The sequence below is a fragment of the Dermacentor variabilis genome, chromosome 5 (assembly GCF_050947875.1).
Source record: "Dermacentor variabilis isolate Ectoservices chromosome 5, ASM5094787v1, whole genome shotgun sequence".
Classification (NCBI taxonomy): Eukaryota; Metazoa; Arthropoda; class Arachnida; order Ixodida; family Ixodidae; genus Dermacentor; species Dermacentor variabilis.
Genome location: NC_134572.1, coordinates 17,637,965 through 17,656,411, shown reverse-complemented (window position 1 = coordinate 17,656,411; position 18,447 = coordinate 17,637,965). Strand labels below are relative to the sequence as shown.

At 44.5% G+C, this 18,447-nt stretch overlaps 2 protein-coding genes across 2 annotated transcripts; both read right to left on the bottom strand.

Moving 5' to 3' along the window:
- Positions 1-1,454: 1,454 nt before the first annotated feature.
- On the bottom strand, positions 1,455-12,362 carry LOC142582318 (acetylcholinesterase-like). Its single transcript, XM_075691887.1, has 4 exons — positions 12,175-12,362; positions 9,285-9,518; positions 4,391-4,537; positions 1,455-2,146 (listed from the first exon to the last, which is right to left on the bottom strand). The coding sequence occupies exons 1-4, from the start codon at positions 12,324-12,326 to the stop codon at positions 1,957-1,959; spliced, it is 723 nt and encodes a 240-aa protein (XP_075548002.1). The 5' UTR covers positions 12,327-12,362; the 3' UTR covers positions 1,455-1,956.
- A 27-nt stretch (positions 12,363-12,389) lies between these two features.
- Positions 12,390-14,278, bottom strand: LOC142582147 (acetylcholinesterase-1-like; the record flags this gene model as incomplete). Its single annotated transcript, XM_075691543.1, has 1 exon — positions 12,390-14,278. A coding segment is annotated over exon 1 (1,128 nt), but the record flags the coding sequence as incomplete, so codon positions are not given.
- Between the last annotated feature and the right edge of the window lie 4,169 nt (positions 14,279-18,447).

Below are 18,447 nucleotides of genomic sequence, written 5' to 3'. Positions count from 1 at the left end.
TGGAAATGAAGAGCCTTGCAGAATATTTGACCATTGATTTTTAAAGGCACAATGTGAAAGTTAGGTTTTAGTTAGGTAACAGATGAGACCAACATGTTGAAGAAACTATTACATATTAGGGGCGACGTCACTAATAGCTAGACAGTGCCCGCACGAGACTGATGCGCTAAGTCCGTTCACCACCACGCCGATGCTTGCGCTTACACAGGAGGATGGCTTCGGTTTTGCGTACTCGCTTGGTCACACGCGGTTAATGCGACGTAATAGTGAGTTTCATACAGAACTTCAGGTCTTCATGTGGGAACTCAAGCGTAGAATGACCCTGCACACAGGCTCAAGTGACATTTTGTTCCCTCGAGTACGCCAGATATTCATGAGGGAGGTATTTCAGCTATTCTTCAATTTTCTCCGCGACATTGTGGTCAACCGTGAATGATGAACCGTGCAGGTGGGCCAACAGCGCGAAGTGGGAGGGATGACGCACGGCCTGCTGCACCCCGGTTCAAATCCTTCCTCGTTGTTAGCACTTCCTGTTTGTGTTACGGCCGGCGTCAAACTCTACCGCATGTGATAAGTGGCACTCGGGCTGGTCAATTAACGCGAGCTTTTGCAAGAATAAGTTCGCCTGCAGTAAGCAACAACCCTCCTCCTCCTCATGAACGAACTGTCCCGATATTGCAATGTCTCCTGCCCGCAGGAAATGGAAAAGTGAAGTTATCGATATTTCCAAGTGTGGCTACATTGGTAAAATATTCTAGAAAAATTTGATATGGAATCTACAAGTTCAACTTAAAGTGTGTTATCGCTTTTCGGTGGTGAGCAGATTTCTCATGCAGCCACCGCTAACGTCACCGTTAGCGCCTCGATGCTTACAGGGAAAGCACACTGCAGATAACTTTCAAGAAATAGCTCCTTGCATATCAATTCCAGCAGATGTACTGAGTACACACGCGTTGCAGGTTGGTGTCTACGCGTATAGCAACTAAGGAACCCAGCGATGCTCTAAACATTCGAATGTGGTTCATATCTGCCGGATGTGCTGCGCATACTAGGAGCAGGCCAAGGTTAAGGCAAGCACTGAGGGAAGAAGGGAAAGCTGAGAACACAGCCTACTTATGCTGCATCAGTCAATGATAGCGTAGGATTTACGGCATCTTCCGATGAGCAAACGTCCTTAAAAAGTTGTTTCTATATACTGCATGGTTATGGGCCCTTTAAACAAACGCGCTGATTGCTTAACTAAATTTCCTTGTCGTAAGCAGAACGCGTCTTATAACGCACGCTTTATTAGAATACCGACCTGTAGGTTTCTATCACTCTCCTGCCTAGCTCTGTTTCAGTAGTGAATATTTACTTACTGGCTGTGGCTTTTCACTGCGCGGAACCACCTGTGTGCAGACAAAACCAGCTGTCGTTTTCTTTTCAGCTCGTCTGTAAGTAGTATTCTTCCTACATGATTTTTTTTGTGCGGAAACTAGGGCAGTGCTTCGTAACTATCCATTTAGTTTCTAATTCTTCTTTTATGTGTGTAGAATAAAACTGATTGTTAAAAATGTGGCTGATGTTTTCTTCAGAACGACGACATTCAGATTTCTCCGAGGACCGCGCCACCATGCGTGAACGAAGGAAAGCTTTTGTGGAACTTTTGCATACATGAAAACCGTCCATGCACATTCCACAAGCTCGTGTTCATTATAATAAAAACTTAGAGCGCTAAAAACACAAAGGACGTAGAAGAAGAAACACACACCACACGCACTCACTCACTACTCAGTGTTTTTAGCGCTCTAACATTTTATTATGATGCATTACCAACTAGCCCACCTATCCTTCCTTGTGCTCGCGTTCATTGTCGAGCTTTTTTAGTGCAGTGCACTTCCTCCTGCAGAGCTGTTATAATTTTTCTGTTGTCCTTCACATAAACTTTCATACTAGCACACAATAGATGAGCTCGTGTCACATATGCAACATTGTTGCTAACAGGCGTCGCATGACTACCATGAGGCAGCATGCTGCGAGTGCTGCAGCAACGTTGTTGGTCTTTCGGTTCGCACCACTCGCCACGGCTGGGGTGATCGGTTTGCCGCTCGAGGCGGCATTTCCAGGAGAAGCAATCCTGAGAGGAGGCTTCTTTCCAGCGCCTTTCCTGCAAGGGAAGCGGATATCATGTACGTAAGGGTAATTTTCCGTAGCATTGTAAAGAAACACGTTGTTGTCAGCGTTCAGGTAGAAGAAAACCACCGCTCTATGCTGCGCTCATCATGAACGAAAAGCTGCATAATATGCACGGCCGAGGAGAAGAAGCCGGAGTGGCCACAAACCGGCGCCATTCTCGCGCTTAAAGCTGCAGAAATAAAAACACTGTTCTGGGCTAGAAACAAAGCTATTGACTTCTTTCTTAACTTGAATTTGCGGTAGCCGATCGGATCAAGACACATCAGAGTGCGCTTCTCGTGTACTTTCGCCTTTTGCATTATTGAAGACAATGGCTCACGTGACTATTCGTAAAACAACGTAGCACTTGTTGCATGCCTGCGCAGCTCTGACACGCAGTCTGCAAAAACCAGAACATGTGGCCTGCCATGTCCTCCTCTGTAGATTCTGCGACAAATCTCTTTACAAGGTGATGAATGTAATCATGAATGTCGTACCTCTGCACGAAATCACTGCGATGTGCGGCCATTGGACAGCCGCGTGTACGCCTACGGCCGTGGCGCGACACGTGAGTTCGTGATGCCATTTTCCAGTGTGTATACAATAAAATTGACGGCGAAATCAAATGCTCTTACAACAAATTCTCCCCACCAGATGTTATTATTTCGCCATTTGAACCGAGGAGGCTCCGACTTTATACGAGACGTTTTAGTGTTCACGCTTCATTGCAGTCCAGTACGACAGTACTTGGATATATCGTCCAAGTGTTGAAGCTTGGGCGAGCTGGTAACGGTTCATTTCCATAGCATTTGGAGCGCTTACATACTGTGGACATCAGGAAGAGTCAAACAGCGCTCTTTCACTCTCTGCCTGTTGCCTATTTTCATGATGTGTGCGCGCAGTGAACACCATCGAAATTTACATAATCCCACATTTGTTGTAGAAAGCTCCTATGCCACTGCTGTCCTAACGAAAGGAATGACCAGGCATTCCACCAGTCTTCAATCCTCACTGGCTCGAACATTCAGTGGAGCCACCCTCCTTAATATCTCGTGCTTTCTTTTCCTTTCTCTTTCTTCTTTTTTCCGGGGGGGGGGGGGGGGGGGGGAGGTTACAATGCGGATGATGCGCGCGTGCTGCCACTGAGCTGGCGGACAGCTTCCGCTCCAGGGGTGGCTTCCAGATTTATCATGAAGGCGCTTCGTTATGGGTGTAATGCAGCACTCATCAAGAATAGTAAAAGAAACGTGGTTTGTGGCAAGAAATTTAAAGTTTTGAACAACCAACGACGCACAGTATCAAAGTGATGAGTTAATGCGGTGCTCACATGGCCAAGTTAAGACTGAAAGCGTAGGATGTAAAATAATGCAACTTATTGTTTGTTTTATTCTTATTTATTACGCAAACTATGGCCCGTATAGAGGGTTGTGCTGATTGTGCTCATGTACAGATCGAGTTACTAGTGTGTTTATATTATTTTTTTTATAGCTCGTACTTTGAAGTAGTCGGCTTCTATTCGTGATGCCGCGCCTTTGCACTGTCTCGCGTACTTTAGGAGCGTTCCTATATATATATATATATATATATATATATATATATAAGCATTCAAAAAAGAAAAAAAGACGAACATTATTACATATGCTTGTGCTGACCTTTCGGCCGGGCCATCGTCGGTCCTCTGGCCGAAAACTTGTGTCGCCGACTGCCCACAGCAGCAGGAAAGAGCTGCTGCCGCGTAAGCATCCGATTTCAAGACGCCGTTTCGTCTGCGAAGCAGCTCCTTCCTGCTAATGCCGGCAGGCGCCTACACAAGTCTATGCCAGGGCCGACTTTTCAGGCGCCATTGTTCCCATAGCCGAATATAGTTTCTCATTCCTGTCTTAAAAAACAGGTGTCTAATCGTGCCAAGAGCTGTACTAAACGAAGTCGACAACAAAATTCGATTGTTCTAGAACATTTGAGCACGAACAGTGGAGCGGTGAGTGCAAAATCTTGTTTTGAACATGCGCAGCCAAATACTTGGGACACTATGTATGCATATTGTGTATATATATATATATATATATATATATATATATATATATATATATATAATATATATATATATATATATATATATAGCACCTGCAAACAAGCCGCTTGTACGAGGCAACTTATCGGCAACTGACAAAATCTTTGCGGAGCGCTACTGTTCTTCAATGGAGCGCTGCGCAAATCCGGGAAGCCTACCACCTACCTGATCATGAAAGGCCTGTAGAGTTCGCATTTGTCCTGCGATTTGTCAAGCGTTATGGTGTAGTTGAAGGGCATGAGCTGAACGATGTCTTGTCTTGTTTTCGTATAGCTTGGCCACTCGTCGTCTCTAAGGGGTATCGATGGTTTTCTGTAGGATAGTGAAAATAGTTTGTGTTGTTTAATCGTTTGTCTATAAAAATGGTTAATAATTGTTAAGGCATGATAAAGTAAATTAATAAATAGAACTCGTACTCTTGTGTGAATCAGCGACTGGGTACCCTAAAGGGCAGTTATTAGTGCCATCGAGGTAGGCTGTTTTTTTCTCTTTTTTTTCATTCTTTCTTCTTTATTACGACAAATATGTACGGCGTAAACGTCACCATCTGCGGTCGAACAAGAAATGTCTCAGGCTGGAACCAACAAATCGACAAAGGTCAAGGCTCCATATTCTTACGAACCTCGGTCACATGGTATCAAATGTCGGGGTTGAAAGTTCGCACGTTTTTCACGGTGCGGCAACCCTGACACGTATTTCCATTACAATGAATCGAGCAAAAAACGGCATTGAAATTTATTTATTTATTTATTTATTTCCATTACCTTACAGCATCGTCAATAGGGCATTCAATTAGTAAGAGGAGCTCCTAAATGACCAGTCAAATGGGGGCAAAATCTACCTGAGTAAAACGTTTCATAAGGAAGAAAAATAAGTAAAAAAATCTACAATATCTTCTGAGCTCAGATCGCTGGCATGAATCCAGGTCGCGGTGGCCGCGTTACAAAAAGGGCATAATGCAGTAATGGACGTCTACTTATCCTTGAGCACACGCTAAAGGCATAAGAATTGAAATCCGAGTGAATTGGTGCGGATTCATTATTAGCTGGAGCTCAAAAAGAAAGACAGCGGACAAGAACGAACTGAAGCGCTGTGTGTTGACTTCATTCTTGACCGTTATCATTTTTTTTGCACTGTAGTTAATAATGAATACAGGCTAATTAACTAGAGGAGGTAAAAAATAACTTCGAGTCTTCAACTGTAATGAGGAAACGAACGCAGTGGAGCGGAACAATGAGGTTTTAAAATATTGGTGCATCCTTCTTTAAAGTTTTTGGTCGTACCATGAAAGTTAAACATGTATTCTAGAACCAGTGGGCATTTTTGTTTCACCCTCACAAATACAACTCCATTAATGTTCAGCGGAACGAGTAAATTAGTCCAATAAAATACACACGCAAAGAAATGTCGAAAAGTTCACAGCCACTTTAACACGCGCCAAAGAGGATGAATGCGCGCTCACGAGACATTCATTCAATTACTTGACATTTTCATTCGAAGACGTTCTCACTTCTTATTACTTGTTTTCTCCCGTCAAAGCTGGTGGGTTCGGGTGCCTCAATGAACTATATCCTAATTAACTGCGCCTAAATAATTTCACATAGGGCGGGGGTGGTACCATCAATTTTTGTGCCATAACGCCGGACGGTCAATTTTTCGATGACGCCGGATAACAGATTTTTCGACCTATGAGACACTTAGGGTTTTTGCCTTAAAACAAGCGCTACGCACAGGTGTTTAATGACAGTGAATGATTCTTCACATATATCCTCTTGTCACGCATGCTCATACCGAACAATATGAACGGGCACGTGTACATCAAAGGCGGTTGCGCAAGAAGTCGGTGTGCAAGTAAGCCGTATATCGGATTGCTTCATTCGGAGTTCGACTTCTTGCGCAACCGCCTCTGATACAGACGTGACCAACCATATAGTTCCGTATGTGCATGCGTGACAAGAGGATACATGTGAAGAATCCTTCCCTGCCATTAAGCAGTTGTGAGTAGCGTTTGTTCTTGTCTCCCTTCCTTATGCCTGTATCTTAATTTTATTTTGCTAATTTACTTATTCAGTTCTGAAAAACTAACTATCCCCAACAAATAATTCTTCCTGAATACATAAATTGGGAGGCTTTTATTATATAGAGGTTAGCTAGGAGGGCGAAGCAGTGGCAGCGATAGCAAGCACGGGAAGCCCGTCGTGCTGCCCATCGTAAACAGCATCCAGGCGGATAACAGGCGTCATAGGTGTATCCGTCACGCTGGTCACTCCGTATGTGGCGAGAGTGCGTTGTTAGAGCTCCGGCGGCATCGCACGCTCGCCCACACGTTAGAGCATGCTCTTGGTTACGTTGCGCTGAGTGTGACACTAGGGGTTCATCTAGGGGTTCATCGTGCGTACGTGTTGTCCATGAAATTAATCAGTGACAAAATAAGAAATACCTAAACGTCGTCAACGCGACAAATAAATGTCACCTTAGAACAATACCTTAAATTAAGCAATCATTTCTAATTCTTTTATGCCTACTTTCCTAACCATTGGGTAGGCACAAAACGACAAATTATGACCGCATTTACACTTTAAGGCACTGCCACGGTATAAGAGATCTTTCTTACATCGCGGGCACTACCAATCTTCATAGCCTTCTAGGTTTATTAGCTGCCGGGCACACTGTCTATGAAATTGCTCATTGAGAAAATGAATGATAGCTGTAGATATCCCTCTTAAAGCAAATACAAGTCTTGAAGAGCACAATTACTTTAATAAAACAAAGCTTTCAAACATTTTTGTGCCTGCTTCTTAAACATTAGGAAGATAAGGTATCGCCATCTTGCTGATCTGCGTGATGATGATCACCTGACACCTGTACACTGGACAGTTTTTTGTCCGCGTAACACTTCGCAACCTGTTTCGCTAATAACGTTATCGGGAAAATTCTTTTAAAGAGCCCTGTAAGGCGATGTAAAGAACTCGAGCACCACGCACGCACCTGATTTGCAGTGAATTAAAGTGAAACACTGCCACCTATCTTCTCGAGCTTCTTGGAAATCGTATTCTCATGGAAATGGTCTTGCATTCCGCCTGTGTCGACCCACCCTCGATTATTAGATCAACATATTTTGGTGCTCGTGGACATCCTGCGATATGAACTGCCTCGTGTGCTCGTCATGACATTCAACCGAACAATGTTATGATGTGTAGCATTCCTTGGCTAGGTGACAGTGGTCGTTTCTCGCTCTGTTCCGTTCGATCCTCTGTTTCGTGCCCCAAAAGGCCCGTACCTTCATGGACTGGATGGGTGAATTTCTAAGAAAGCCCAGGATTCGTGGGCTTACCGCCACCTACCTGTGGGCACAGGAACCTACGGCGCGATATTTTGTCAGCCATCATGGGAGTGATAGTTTGTACATATAATTTGCCTAAAAGTCTTCCATTCTGGCTTCAAACGGCTATGTAAGAGCATCACCTTAAAGTTCTGTTTTATAAACAATTACATTAGCACCATTAAAATTGTCCATCGGCAGAATTATAACACACGACGTCTAATAGAGAGGCCCGATATCGATACCATTCCGTCACGGACCCATGCATCGATAACCAGCCTAGAGCACGCTTACGAATTTCTCGCTGTCAAGCGAGCGCGTTGAGATGCTTAAAGCGTGTCTAGACTTGGCCTTAGCAAAATGTAGTTCGAATCATCGTGGTTAGAAAGTAGGCGATTAAGATCTTGCTCAGGGAAGAAAGCGCGGGAAACGCAAGCAAAAAGAAAATTATGTCTGCAACAACAGGAAGGACCTTCTGAAGCGGACGCGTTGGTGCGCACGCGAGCCTGTCGGCGGGCAAATTATGCGAGAAAGAAAGCACTACGACCACATTTATTTCATTTTCCAAACGCAAGATTGATGTTAAAAATGAGCTTACTGGGAAGATCGTCATAGTGTGCGTGGTATTCTTTGTAATTGCTTATCTCTTAAAATGCGGCAGTCTTTGTTTCAATTAACGGTAGAAAATAGGCTTGACCCGTAATCATTACAAAGAATGCTACGAACTATATGGCAACTCCCCGGTGGGAAGTTTTTTATATGCGAAAGTGGCTAGTGGACCACTTAGCGAAAGGGCCGGCGCCTGTCGTTAGTAGCAGCGAAACGGCTGGTTAATTCCCATTCGCTGCGACGCCACGTCACGAGTGCGCCTCCACCGAGCAGAGAAGTTGAAAGGGCCCAACAGAGTCACGTTGGCGCGCCGAGTGTTGCCCGATGTGAGGGGGCATCGCCGTGACACCACATCACCCTTGCTCTTCCCGTCGGAAGCCGGCGCGCGGTCCGCATCTCTCTCTCTCACTCTCACTGGGCTCAGCTGCTGTGTGCGCATGCTGGCTCTGGTGGCCGCTGTTGCTTCCTCGATCTCCAGTTGCGCAAGTCATCTGTAGCATGTGGCATTGGCATCGCAGGTCGCTGCGGCTTGCTGGCTCGGGCAGCAGCAGCAGCAACATAAAACTCGCACCGCAGCTCGCAGCAGAAGACTCGAAGGACCGGTCGGCGGCGTTCAAATTGGCACTATTGCTCGCGTATTCGCGACTCATAAAGAGTGCTTAGTTTTACCGGATTTTCTTTTTTAACTTCTAAGAATGGCACGTACACCCGGCGACAAAAGTAGACGGACCACGGGAACTCTGAAACTGTTCCATTCCCGATCAGCCTGTAGCACTAGCCGGTAAAACTGTACAGGACAGAGTTGTTAGTACATTCTAGTCGAGGCCCGAAATGCAAATAGCAGACAGCGTTGTGAGGTTGCGAAGATATTCAGCTTTTTCTCAGATCTCGCAATACGGAAAATTTTGTCGCCGGATGTACATATGGTCTGTGTGGTTGAGTGAGTTGTTTTTGTCCCATGAATTGAAAATAATAGATACTCATTGGGCTCGACATATGGTACTTTAGCAAATATCGACTTAATACAAACGTTGTCTTTTGGTGCCCGCTGTTTCACGCTGGAGCGGTGCTCTCATTCCCTCATTTTCAATCAAAGCACAGAGTTCCAGTACAAAAACTCATACTTACCCGGTAGACACGAACGATCCCCATACTTCCATCAATTGTCGCATAAATGCCGTCTCATTGGTGGTGTAACTCCTTCCCAGAAAGCCCCTGGGAAGGCTGTCTGTAGCGACGCTGGCTCTTGTTGGATCGGTAGAAAAGATCAAACTTCCCAAAGCAAATGGCAGCTCTTCAGAGTGCACCACACCGAAATATTTTGGGAATATGCTGTAGGACGGCCTGTAGGTAAACATGTACCTGCAAGAGCAGATAAGCTTTAGTTACATGGTGCGAGGAAAACAGTGGCAATGCGTCGAGAACAGCCCCAGAATAACACCAGGAAGGTTTTATGAGAACCTATTTCATAAGCAGTGCGGTTTACTTCGATAATGTCTAGGAAGTGAATTATTCTAGCTACTGCATATGATCTTGTTCGTGCAAAGGGAGTGCAAGTCTACTGTCTGATGCTAATGTTACCATAACACCACGCACCGCGTTAAACCTGACGCGAGCGGTACGTACGAGTGCACTTTAGTACACTATGACGCAGTGCTTTCAGTATATTTAAATGCTATTAAAGTGTTGCTCTTGTTGGCCACAGCCCCAATCATTACTTCAAACTGACAAATGTATGGCCTAATGCTGTTAATGCGTGTGCCTATGTCGCGGTGCGGACATTCCAGAAGAAGGTGATATGTGTATTCGTCAACAAAGCCACAATCACACTGAGAAATCTCAGCGCGGCAAATTCTGTACAAAATGCGCTTTGTATAAGCGTCGCCCAGTCGTGAGCAGAAAATAAGGTTTTCTATTTTTCTATCTAAACGTAGTTAAACGTTAAATTCCGTAAGCGGCTCAACATAATATAGGAACTCTTGGAATGCTGGTGAAACCACGTCTTTGTACAGCAACATTGTTGGCCATTATTAGGCCAATGCGAAACTGTTTATAGGCTGATTGTTCTTGTGCAAAAGAGTATATTGCGATACTATTGTAGTTAGCTTCGTTGTTTGAGTGTTTTTTTGATATGAGACACTATTGTTCTCATTATTGATTTAAGAAAATCTTTGTAAACTTTGTAATCTTTGACTTGTATGTCGCAACGGAACTTTGTTGTAATTATGTTGTATATTGTAACAGGCTGTACGTTGCAAGTGTATTTTGCATATACCACATATTCAAGAGCCAAGGAATAGCCTGAGCCGTATATGTGCGTCAGCGTCTTCTTATATCACGTCAATAAAAAAAATAGCCGAACGCTGGCATCACCTCAAGAGTACCTGTCACCTAAGCTTAAAGCAGCGACATATACCAAGCGCGTGCAGAGCTTCTGCAGTGGTGTCCTCTTCAGATAGAGCAATACATGATAACAATGATGGTCAAAGAATTTTGCACCCTCCTTAAAGTTTTCAGATACCTAGCCAACAGCACAGAGTAAAAATACTATCCTCTAGCTTCATGCTGAAGAGTTTCAACAATGAAAACCGTATGTGCCATGAATGAAACTCGTGCACCTGCTGTGTTGGAAGCCTGCAAGTCCAGCTCCACGATTTTGCATATCAAAATACCAGAAACTTATATAATGATAGACCTAGGCTGGACTGGCTAAATGGGCTTTCAAATAAATTTTTTAGTCGGTAGTGCTAATGAGTGTCCATTGTAGTTTTCAAGAGAACAAACTTGGGAAAACGAGTGGCTGATATAAGTATGAAATGGTACGTATTTATCCAAAGTAATGCTTAGCGCATTCCTATTAATTTAAGAAGACTTTTGTACCCTGATCCACTATTTGAGTGTTGGTCAATCTGAAACAAAAAAAAATTAATTAGCTTCGCTAACAAGTGCAGAAGGAATGAGGCTTGATATGACATTTAAAAAAAAGAGAGAAAGAGCCTAACAACTCAAGACGTCTGCTCGTTGTATTAGCGTTCATATACTCTCTCATTCTTCCGAGAACTCACGCACTGACTAGCTTTAATAGTTCATAATTATGTACAAGCACAACCAGCAACTGGCTCGAGCTATACGGGGTACTGATGATGCCAGGAAAGATTATATCTCGCGCCAGCTGCAGTTTCACAAAGTACTTTGAAGGTAGGAGTTCTCTTTTTTCTTTCAGATGCGGCGCACTACAATTAAATCATGTAATTTCTGGCGTTTACCACGCCAGAACTATAATATAATTATGAGACACGCCGTAGTAAGGGTCTCCGGTTTAATTTTGATCATCTGTGGTTCTTTAACGTGCTCCGAAATTTAAGTACACAAGCGTTTTTAAATTTCACCGCCCTCGAAATACGGTCGCGACGGCCGGGATCCAACGTGCGCCCTCGAGCTCAGCTGCGAAACGTCATAGCCACTTTGCTACCGCGACGGTTTACGCCATGAAATAAATAAAAAAGGCGCAAAAATAAAGTAAGGATGTTCTAATTTTAACTTTAGGTTTACTTTCATGCTACTTCTGTTATCTTGCTTCCTTCTGCTGTGGGTGACCACATAATTTTTTTTTTCGTACACATTTCTTTCCTCCTCTCTTTTCAAATATTGCACTCCATCATTCACCCATATCTTGATGTGTCAGCGGTGCGTTTGACACACCATACCTGAAACAGACCTTACAGCTAAGTTTATTTCCATGTGGTTAAACAATTGTACTGAAACCGATGTACGCAATCTTACTTTTTATTTCGTTTCTTTTTTTTCTTTTAATTTGTGCGAATTCCTGCAGAACACAGCTCTCAGAAATGGCACAAACTATTGCATCATCTTTGTCTTAGCCATAAGAATAAATGAATAGCCCGTGGCTATGATAATTTTGCGAGGAATTCCTTTATGTCTTCTTCTTTATGATATCTGCCTTGGTATCTGCTCTTACGAGAAATATATTGGCCACTTCATGGTGAAAGCACAGTACCTGTATGAAGGTAGTCCTTGAAGCGCTGTGAGCTCAGCGAAAAGATGCGTCGGGCACTTGAAGACGATGTCACCCATCATTTCGGAAAGGAGCTGTATGACTTCCTGGTCATTGTGTTTTACCTCGTAACCACCGAAGTAGGCCTTTGTCATCTTTCTCCCTGTTACCAGCGGCACGTCGGCAAAAAGCGACAACATGGCCGTAATGGTCGCCCGATAATCCACCTTAAGGTTGTCCTTGAGGTCATGGTGGTACTTGAGGACGTAGTGTAGAAAACCCGTGCCTTCGTTAAGGTTGCTGCCGGTGAACACTTCCTTGACGTGGATATTTTTCCACGTGTCGATCCCTAGAGGGTCGTACGGGAAGAATTCATCGCCTTCCTGCGGCGAGAAGATGCGCTGTCCCAAATTCAAACGGAGGAGTGCCCGGATTATTTTGCGGGCATTCAGCTTCTTCAGACACTTTATCGTCTTAGGAAGGTCTAGGTCCTTCTTCTTCGCCTCGCCATTATGACAGCCGAGAGTACGTGATACGTCATAGAACTTGTCAGGACTATAGTAAGTTGATCCAGCAAGAAGTGTAAGAGGAGTTCCACTCTGCATGATGATTCGCTTGATGAGGCCTTTGGTCGAAGGCGACGCAGCCAGTAGTCCAGCGGAGACGCCCCCTGCACTGTGACCTGCCACCGTGACCTCACTAGGGTCGCCACCGAAGTAAGCGATGTTCTCGTTGACCCATTTGAGAAAAAGCACTTGATCCCACATGCCCATGTTTCCAGGCAGGTCGGCCGTTTCCGTTGTCAGGAAGCCGAAGAAATTTAGTCTGTAGTTAAAACTCACTGTTATGATGTTGGAGCTCACAGCCAAGTTGCTGAGATCGTAAAGAAACAGCGAGGAGTCCCCGAACTGGAACCCGCCACCGTGTATGAACACCATGACGGGAAGCTTGGCGTCGCACGTTTCTGTGTCGTTGGGGCAGCTACGCGTCGGTCGCCAAACGTTGTAGTACAGACAGTCCTCGCTGGAATGCGTGTAGTCGAGCACAATGTCCTGGTAGATTGGAAAGTCACTCTGCATGCATGGTGCAGGTTTGCTGCTCGCGTTGTACTTGCCTTTCCAGGGCTTGGCTGGTAGCGGCCTTTCGAAGCGAAGCTTACCCACTGGGGGTGTGGCGTAGGGAATACCCAGAAAAGAGTCCACTTTTTCGCTACCCGCATTCAATTGGATGCCTTCGACGACTCCGTAATTTGTTTTGACGACAGGACGTTCACGGGCATCGACGCAGCAAAGTTGAAGAATATGCACAATGAAAAGCACGAACATTCGGTTGGAGATAGGCCCCATTGCCAACGACACGCTTCTTTTTTTCACCCTACCGAACGCAAGTAAGCAGCACGCACCAAGCGGGAGAGGGCCGACGTACACACTGCTTGTATTATATGGAAGCTGCACTTAACACGAGCTCTGACTACTGCACTTCCATTCCCCACACGCAGCGGCACACTCTAGGCGCTCGGCGCACAGCATGAAACTGTCGTGCTTAGCTCCGGTGAGTGGACCCGAAACGGGAGGAGAAGGTGAAGCCGTAATTGCCCTATCTCATCCAACCGATACAATGCTCTTAAACTGGTTCAGCGGCCCGCCGTGTCCTTCCGCACTGGCGTGATGGGGAAGCGCGATGGCAAGCGCCCCAAAGTTAGTGATCTAGAGGCCGAGAAAAGACGCCGGTGCTAATCTTACATCATCGGCCTTGCGAAGCTGGGCAACGTATACAAAGCGTAATGCGCCGAGTGCCTCGCAGGTGCATAGCTGGCACTATATCGATTTTAGAGGACCACTCTTACATCGTGAACGTAAGCATCAAAGGTTAACTACTACACACGCTTTGGTCAGAAGTAACAGACGCAAAGTTAACTTTATGATGCCGTCACCGTAAGCTGTAACGATACTACCTGTGCAGGACGACGCTGCTATAAGTGCCTATTAGAAGCTACATTTCCACAGGGGGGGAGGGGGGGGAGGCGCAGATGAAATACTTAGTCAGTTAACCTAAACAAACAGCCTTAGGCTTAATTAGTGCTCTTGTTGCTGTAAATTACGTGTTGTGTGTGATTATTGTAACTGGCTTGATCGTGCGTCTGGGCGCCTGTACATCGTGTCTATCTCTTTCTCGGTTTCCCTTTTTTTTCTACACCCTCCTGCACCCTATCTGAGTACAGGGTAGCAGGCTTCTGTCCTACAATTACTCTCCTTTCCTACATTTCTTCTCTATCTCTCGCCTCTCTATATCTCCAGGAAGCCAAATTTCTCGAAATGCCTCAAGTCAAGGTGAAGATCCTGAACTAGTACATCGCTTTGAACGTGGTTATAAAGAGGAATGCGAAACTATTTATAAGTACTGTGTTGTGCTCTAGCATTCAAAGGTGTACGCTAATGAAAGCATCGACTACGCTAACGAAAGCATCGACGCGGCCAGGAATAATTAATTTCGACAAGGGTCGACTAACACTGTACAAGAAGTAAACAGATTAAAGGCAATATTTACCCATCTTCATGTACAACCAATAATATCCTGCAACTTTCATAAGCCTACATTGAAGTTGGGCGTTAGTCACACGTTCAAAGCAAGAGAGAGTAACGCGACACAGGAGTTTCTGTGGTCGTCGGTGCTTCGCCGCAGCCGCAAGACCATGGTTTGCCTATTCTCAACTACCGGGCCTTTCTGGCGGTTTTCCATCATAGCACAGACCCTGTTGACATTGCTTAAACTCACTGACAGAATGAAAACATACTTTTTACTACGCTCAAGATAGGGACTGAGAGAGCACAGCAAAATGAAAGGCAGATTAACGTGTAGGAATTTCCATAAGCAAACTTCAAGCATGCACAGCTGCGGGGACACAATATCGCAGGGAGCTTTCGTTGCGCGTTTCCTTGTGCTCTGCTAAGTGGTGTATCTGCACCTGCTGAAGAAATAGTGCATCTGACTTAATTTTTGTGGACTGGAATGGGTTGTGAGCGCGTTCGTTCTCCTCTAGCTTTGTAGCTTTCTTTTGTCATAGTTATGCGCACTTCTATTTAGTCTTAAACCATTAAACGCGTGTGTCTCCGTAAGAACCGAGGCGAATTCAGATGTTCTCAGTATCCTTGCGAAGCTAGTCTTACTAACGTTCTTGAGCCAAGAGTATGATAAGGCGTACTGTTCCGGCTTTTTGAAGGAAACTGCTCCGACACAACCATGTGCAAGAGCGAGTACAATGTCATTTTTCCATACAGTCTTTCTTGTGGTATGTAGAAAAAAATGTGGACCTGCCACACAAACTATATTGGTGTTACGAATATAAGGAAGCAGACATCAGCGACATCAGGCATCAGCATTTGTTTATTGGCGATAACAAGGCTTCCGCCTTAGGACACTTTACTACTAAAATGAGCGGAGTCATGCTACGAATGGCGCTCGCAGATAATACCTGTTTCATTTAATCAATCGCGCACTGAGCTGAGGCAGTGTAGTTACTTCTATTTTTATTGTTAAAGCAGGCCTTCATTATATTATTTACTTGTTGCCCGCCTTTTAAAATGAATATTTAGAAGGATTTCAATACCTACAATATGCATTTTTTCAGCTACAGCATGAGCATTTGTTTAAGTGCATTCGTAGCATTGTGGCATGAAGTAGCATAAAGAAATAAGAAGGCCTTCTCTGGCCTTTGTTTATATTCATGCTAAGTAACATAATTGCTAAGGAGAGGGATAAGATAACCGAGCAAGATTGTACGGTGGCGAAAGGGGATCCTACATCGTCATTCTCATTATACGAGAGAGGGCAACGTTAAGCACAAATGAGAAGTGTGGCGTTGATAGGAATTCCGCGTGGCTCCCAGTTAAGTTTTAGTGAATTTACAGCTACCCTCTTAGCTGCAGATAGTTTGCGTGTAATGTTGTAGTCGCAGTCAAAATGTAGAGCTCGACATCGTAACACATGCGCTTAGTTTCATTGGACGCTCACTCTGCAGAGTGCATGATATGATTCGAATAAGATCATTTTGCGAACGGGACCCTATACGTGGACAATTATTTTCTGGCAATAAAAACACAAAGAAAAAGACGCGTCTTTCTTTGTGCGTAAAACAAATGGACTAACAAACATTCTGTAAATAACTAATTAGTTGCATAACACTTTACTTTCGGCATACCCTATCTACGTGGTAATCATTTCCAAGTTTACCGAAATTTTTAAAAATCGCCTATGGCAGTTAGCGCAATTCTTGCCTTGAGCTGCATTGTTCGAAACGGGGGACACTAATAGCATGAGAAATCGAAACACATATTCAACTAACAAAACTACACTAATTAACTGCTTAATTATTTTACGGCCCAAATTACTATTTACTAATTGTAGCCGGTGAACTGGCAAGACGTATTCACTTCAAATAAATACATAGGATAACACCAGTTTCAAGATGTTATTTCCCAAAGTGTGGGATGGAATACATGGGCGTTCCAGTTGCTTTTGTGCTTCAGCGCATAAAAGAACGTTTTGTTACAATAAGTCACTGGAACACTAGTGTATCTTTACGGAGAGTTTGATGGCGCATATATTCAACTTGCGTCAATCTAGAAGTCTTTTCCAAGTGGATGCGCTTTGCAAACTCACCTACTACAATTCATAAGTTGTAGTAGGGACCGTAAAGTAAACAATAAGTTATTTAGGGAATTGTTTCAGATTAGTTGAATATGTGCTTCGATTTCTCATGCACATTAATGTCCGCCCCTGTCACTAATCCACCTCAAGGGCTAAAATTATTTTATCTTTTACATGTGATTTCTTTTAATTCCGGAAACTTAAATATGATCCCCGCTCATATGTCATTAAGGAAATGCTGCGTTATCATATTCAATTTTTTAAATATTTATTTAAAATAATGCGCAAAGGCTGCGCGCCAGTTCGCAACATTCAAGTGAAGGAACAACAGGGAAGTTGTGGTGAATACATCAAAGACTACCTGCCATATATAACCCTGACATCGAAGAAAGCAGTGGTTCATTAAGCGAGAAAGCAGTAATTGTCTTCATTTTCTCACTTGAATTTTGAACTAACTTATTCTTTGTGGTAGACCGATCAGAATATATTTGATGAGGCTGTTGTATCGCCTTTGATACTGGTTCTGCTACACCGTTATCCATGAATATGGGCCTGGCCTGGATAAGATATTTCAACCAAAATTGTCTGGATGGCTAGGCAAAGCTCAACGAATGAAGAGACTGTTCTCTAACAACACGCTCACATGACCAATACACCGTCTCCGATGGGAACTCGAAACAAGTGGGGAGCATTATATGGCATGGCATGGCATGGCAAGAACATTATTTTGGTGCAGAGAAACTAGGGCCCGAGGGCGAAAGCCCCCAGGCTAAGTCGGTGGCTCCGCCCACGTGGGCACCGGTAGGCCAAAAACTTTCCCGATGTCGTGAGCTCTCCGGACTGCCAGGAGTTGATCTTGGAGGACTTCGCTGGATATGCGCCTACTCCAGTCCTCCTCACTGTTGAGATCCGAAGCCCTTTGGTTGGGGCACAGCCAGAACATAGGATCAAATAGACACGGAGTGTGTCCACAACTTTTACATTCCGCGGGAAAATCTGGTAAATTTGTTAAACACAAAAGTTGTTGGATAAGATTTAGTTTGAATCATTCTCAATGTAACTGCCTGAGCTCGGTTGAGCTTCTGATGGGAGGGAGGAAATAACCTCCTGCTGTTCCTATAGTGTGAGGTGATCTCGTGAAAAGTACTAAGTGGGTCTTCGTAGGAGCCGCAGTCATCCTGGAGCAGTTCCTGATCTGGTGCGCGTCATGTGAGATCTCGCACAGCAGAGTGACCTTGCCCGTCCGGATTGCAGCCATTAAGGCTGACCGAGTGGACCTGATGAGCCGGTAACCAGACTAAGTGTGAGCTATCCAGTTGCTCGTAATTATGAGTATTAAGACTGTGTATAAGTAACTTGTTTGATTCCACTGAGAGGAAGCCGGCTGAGTAGTTCCTTATAGCTGTACGGGAATCGCAGAAAATCTTGGAGCTTCTCATTGTAATTGCGAGTTCTATGCTTGCTTCTTCGGCGGCATGAATTGAGCTCGTTCTTAGTCACGCCGCGCTAATTAATTTACCGTTCTCATCGATCACGGCAATAGCGTAGCGGTTGCCCGATCCATAACTAGTTGCATCGACAAAAACAGCTGAGCTTTGTTGTTGGTGCAGATTACCCAGAATGCATTTG

Excerpts from the sequence above, each read along its gene's own strand:
- LOC142582318 (XM_075691887.1), bottom strand. The coding sequence starts at position 12,326 with ATGACAAAGGCCTACTTCGGTGGTTACGAGGTAAAACACAATGACCAG. Across the intron at positions 4,538-9,284 it reads GGATCGTTCGTGTCTACCGG|AAAACCATCGATACCCCTTA; the intron begins GTAAGTATGAGT and ends ACTATCCTACAG. Across the intron at positions 2,147-4,390 it reads TACAGGCCTTTCATGATCAG|GAAAGGCGCTGGAAAGAAGC; the intron begins GTAGGTGGTAGG and ends CTTCCCTTGCAG.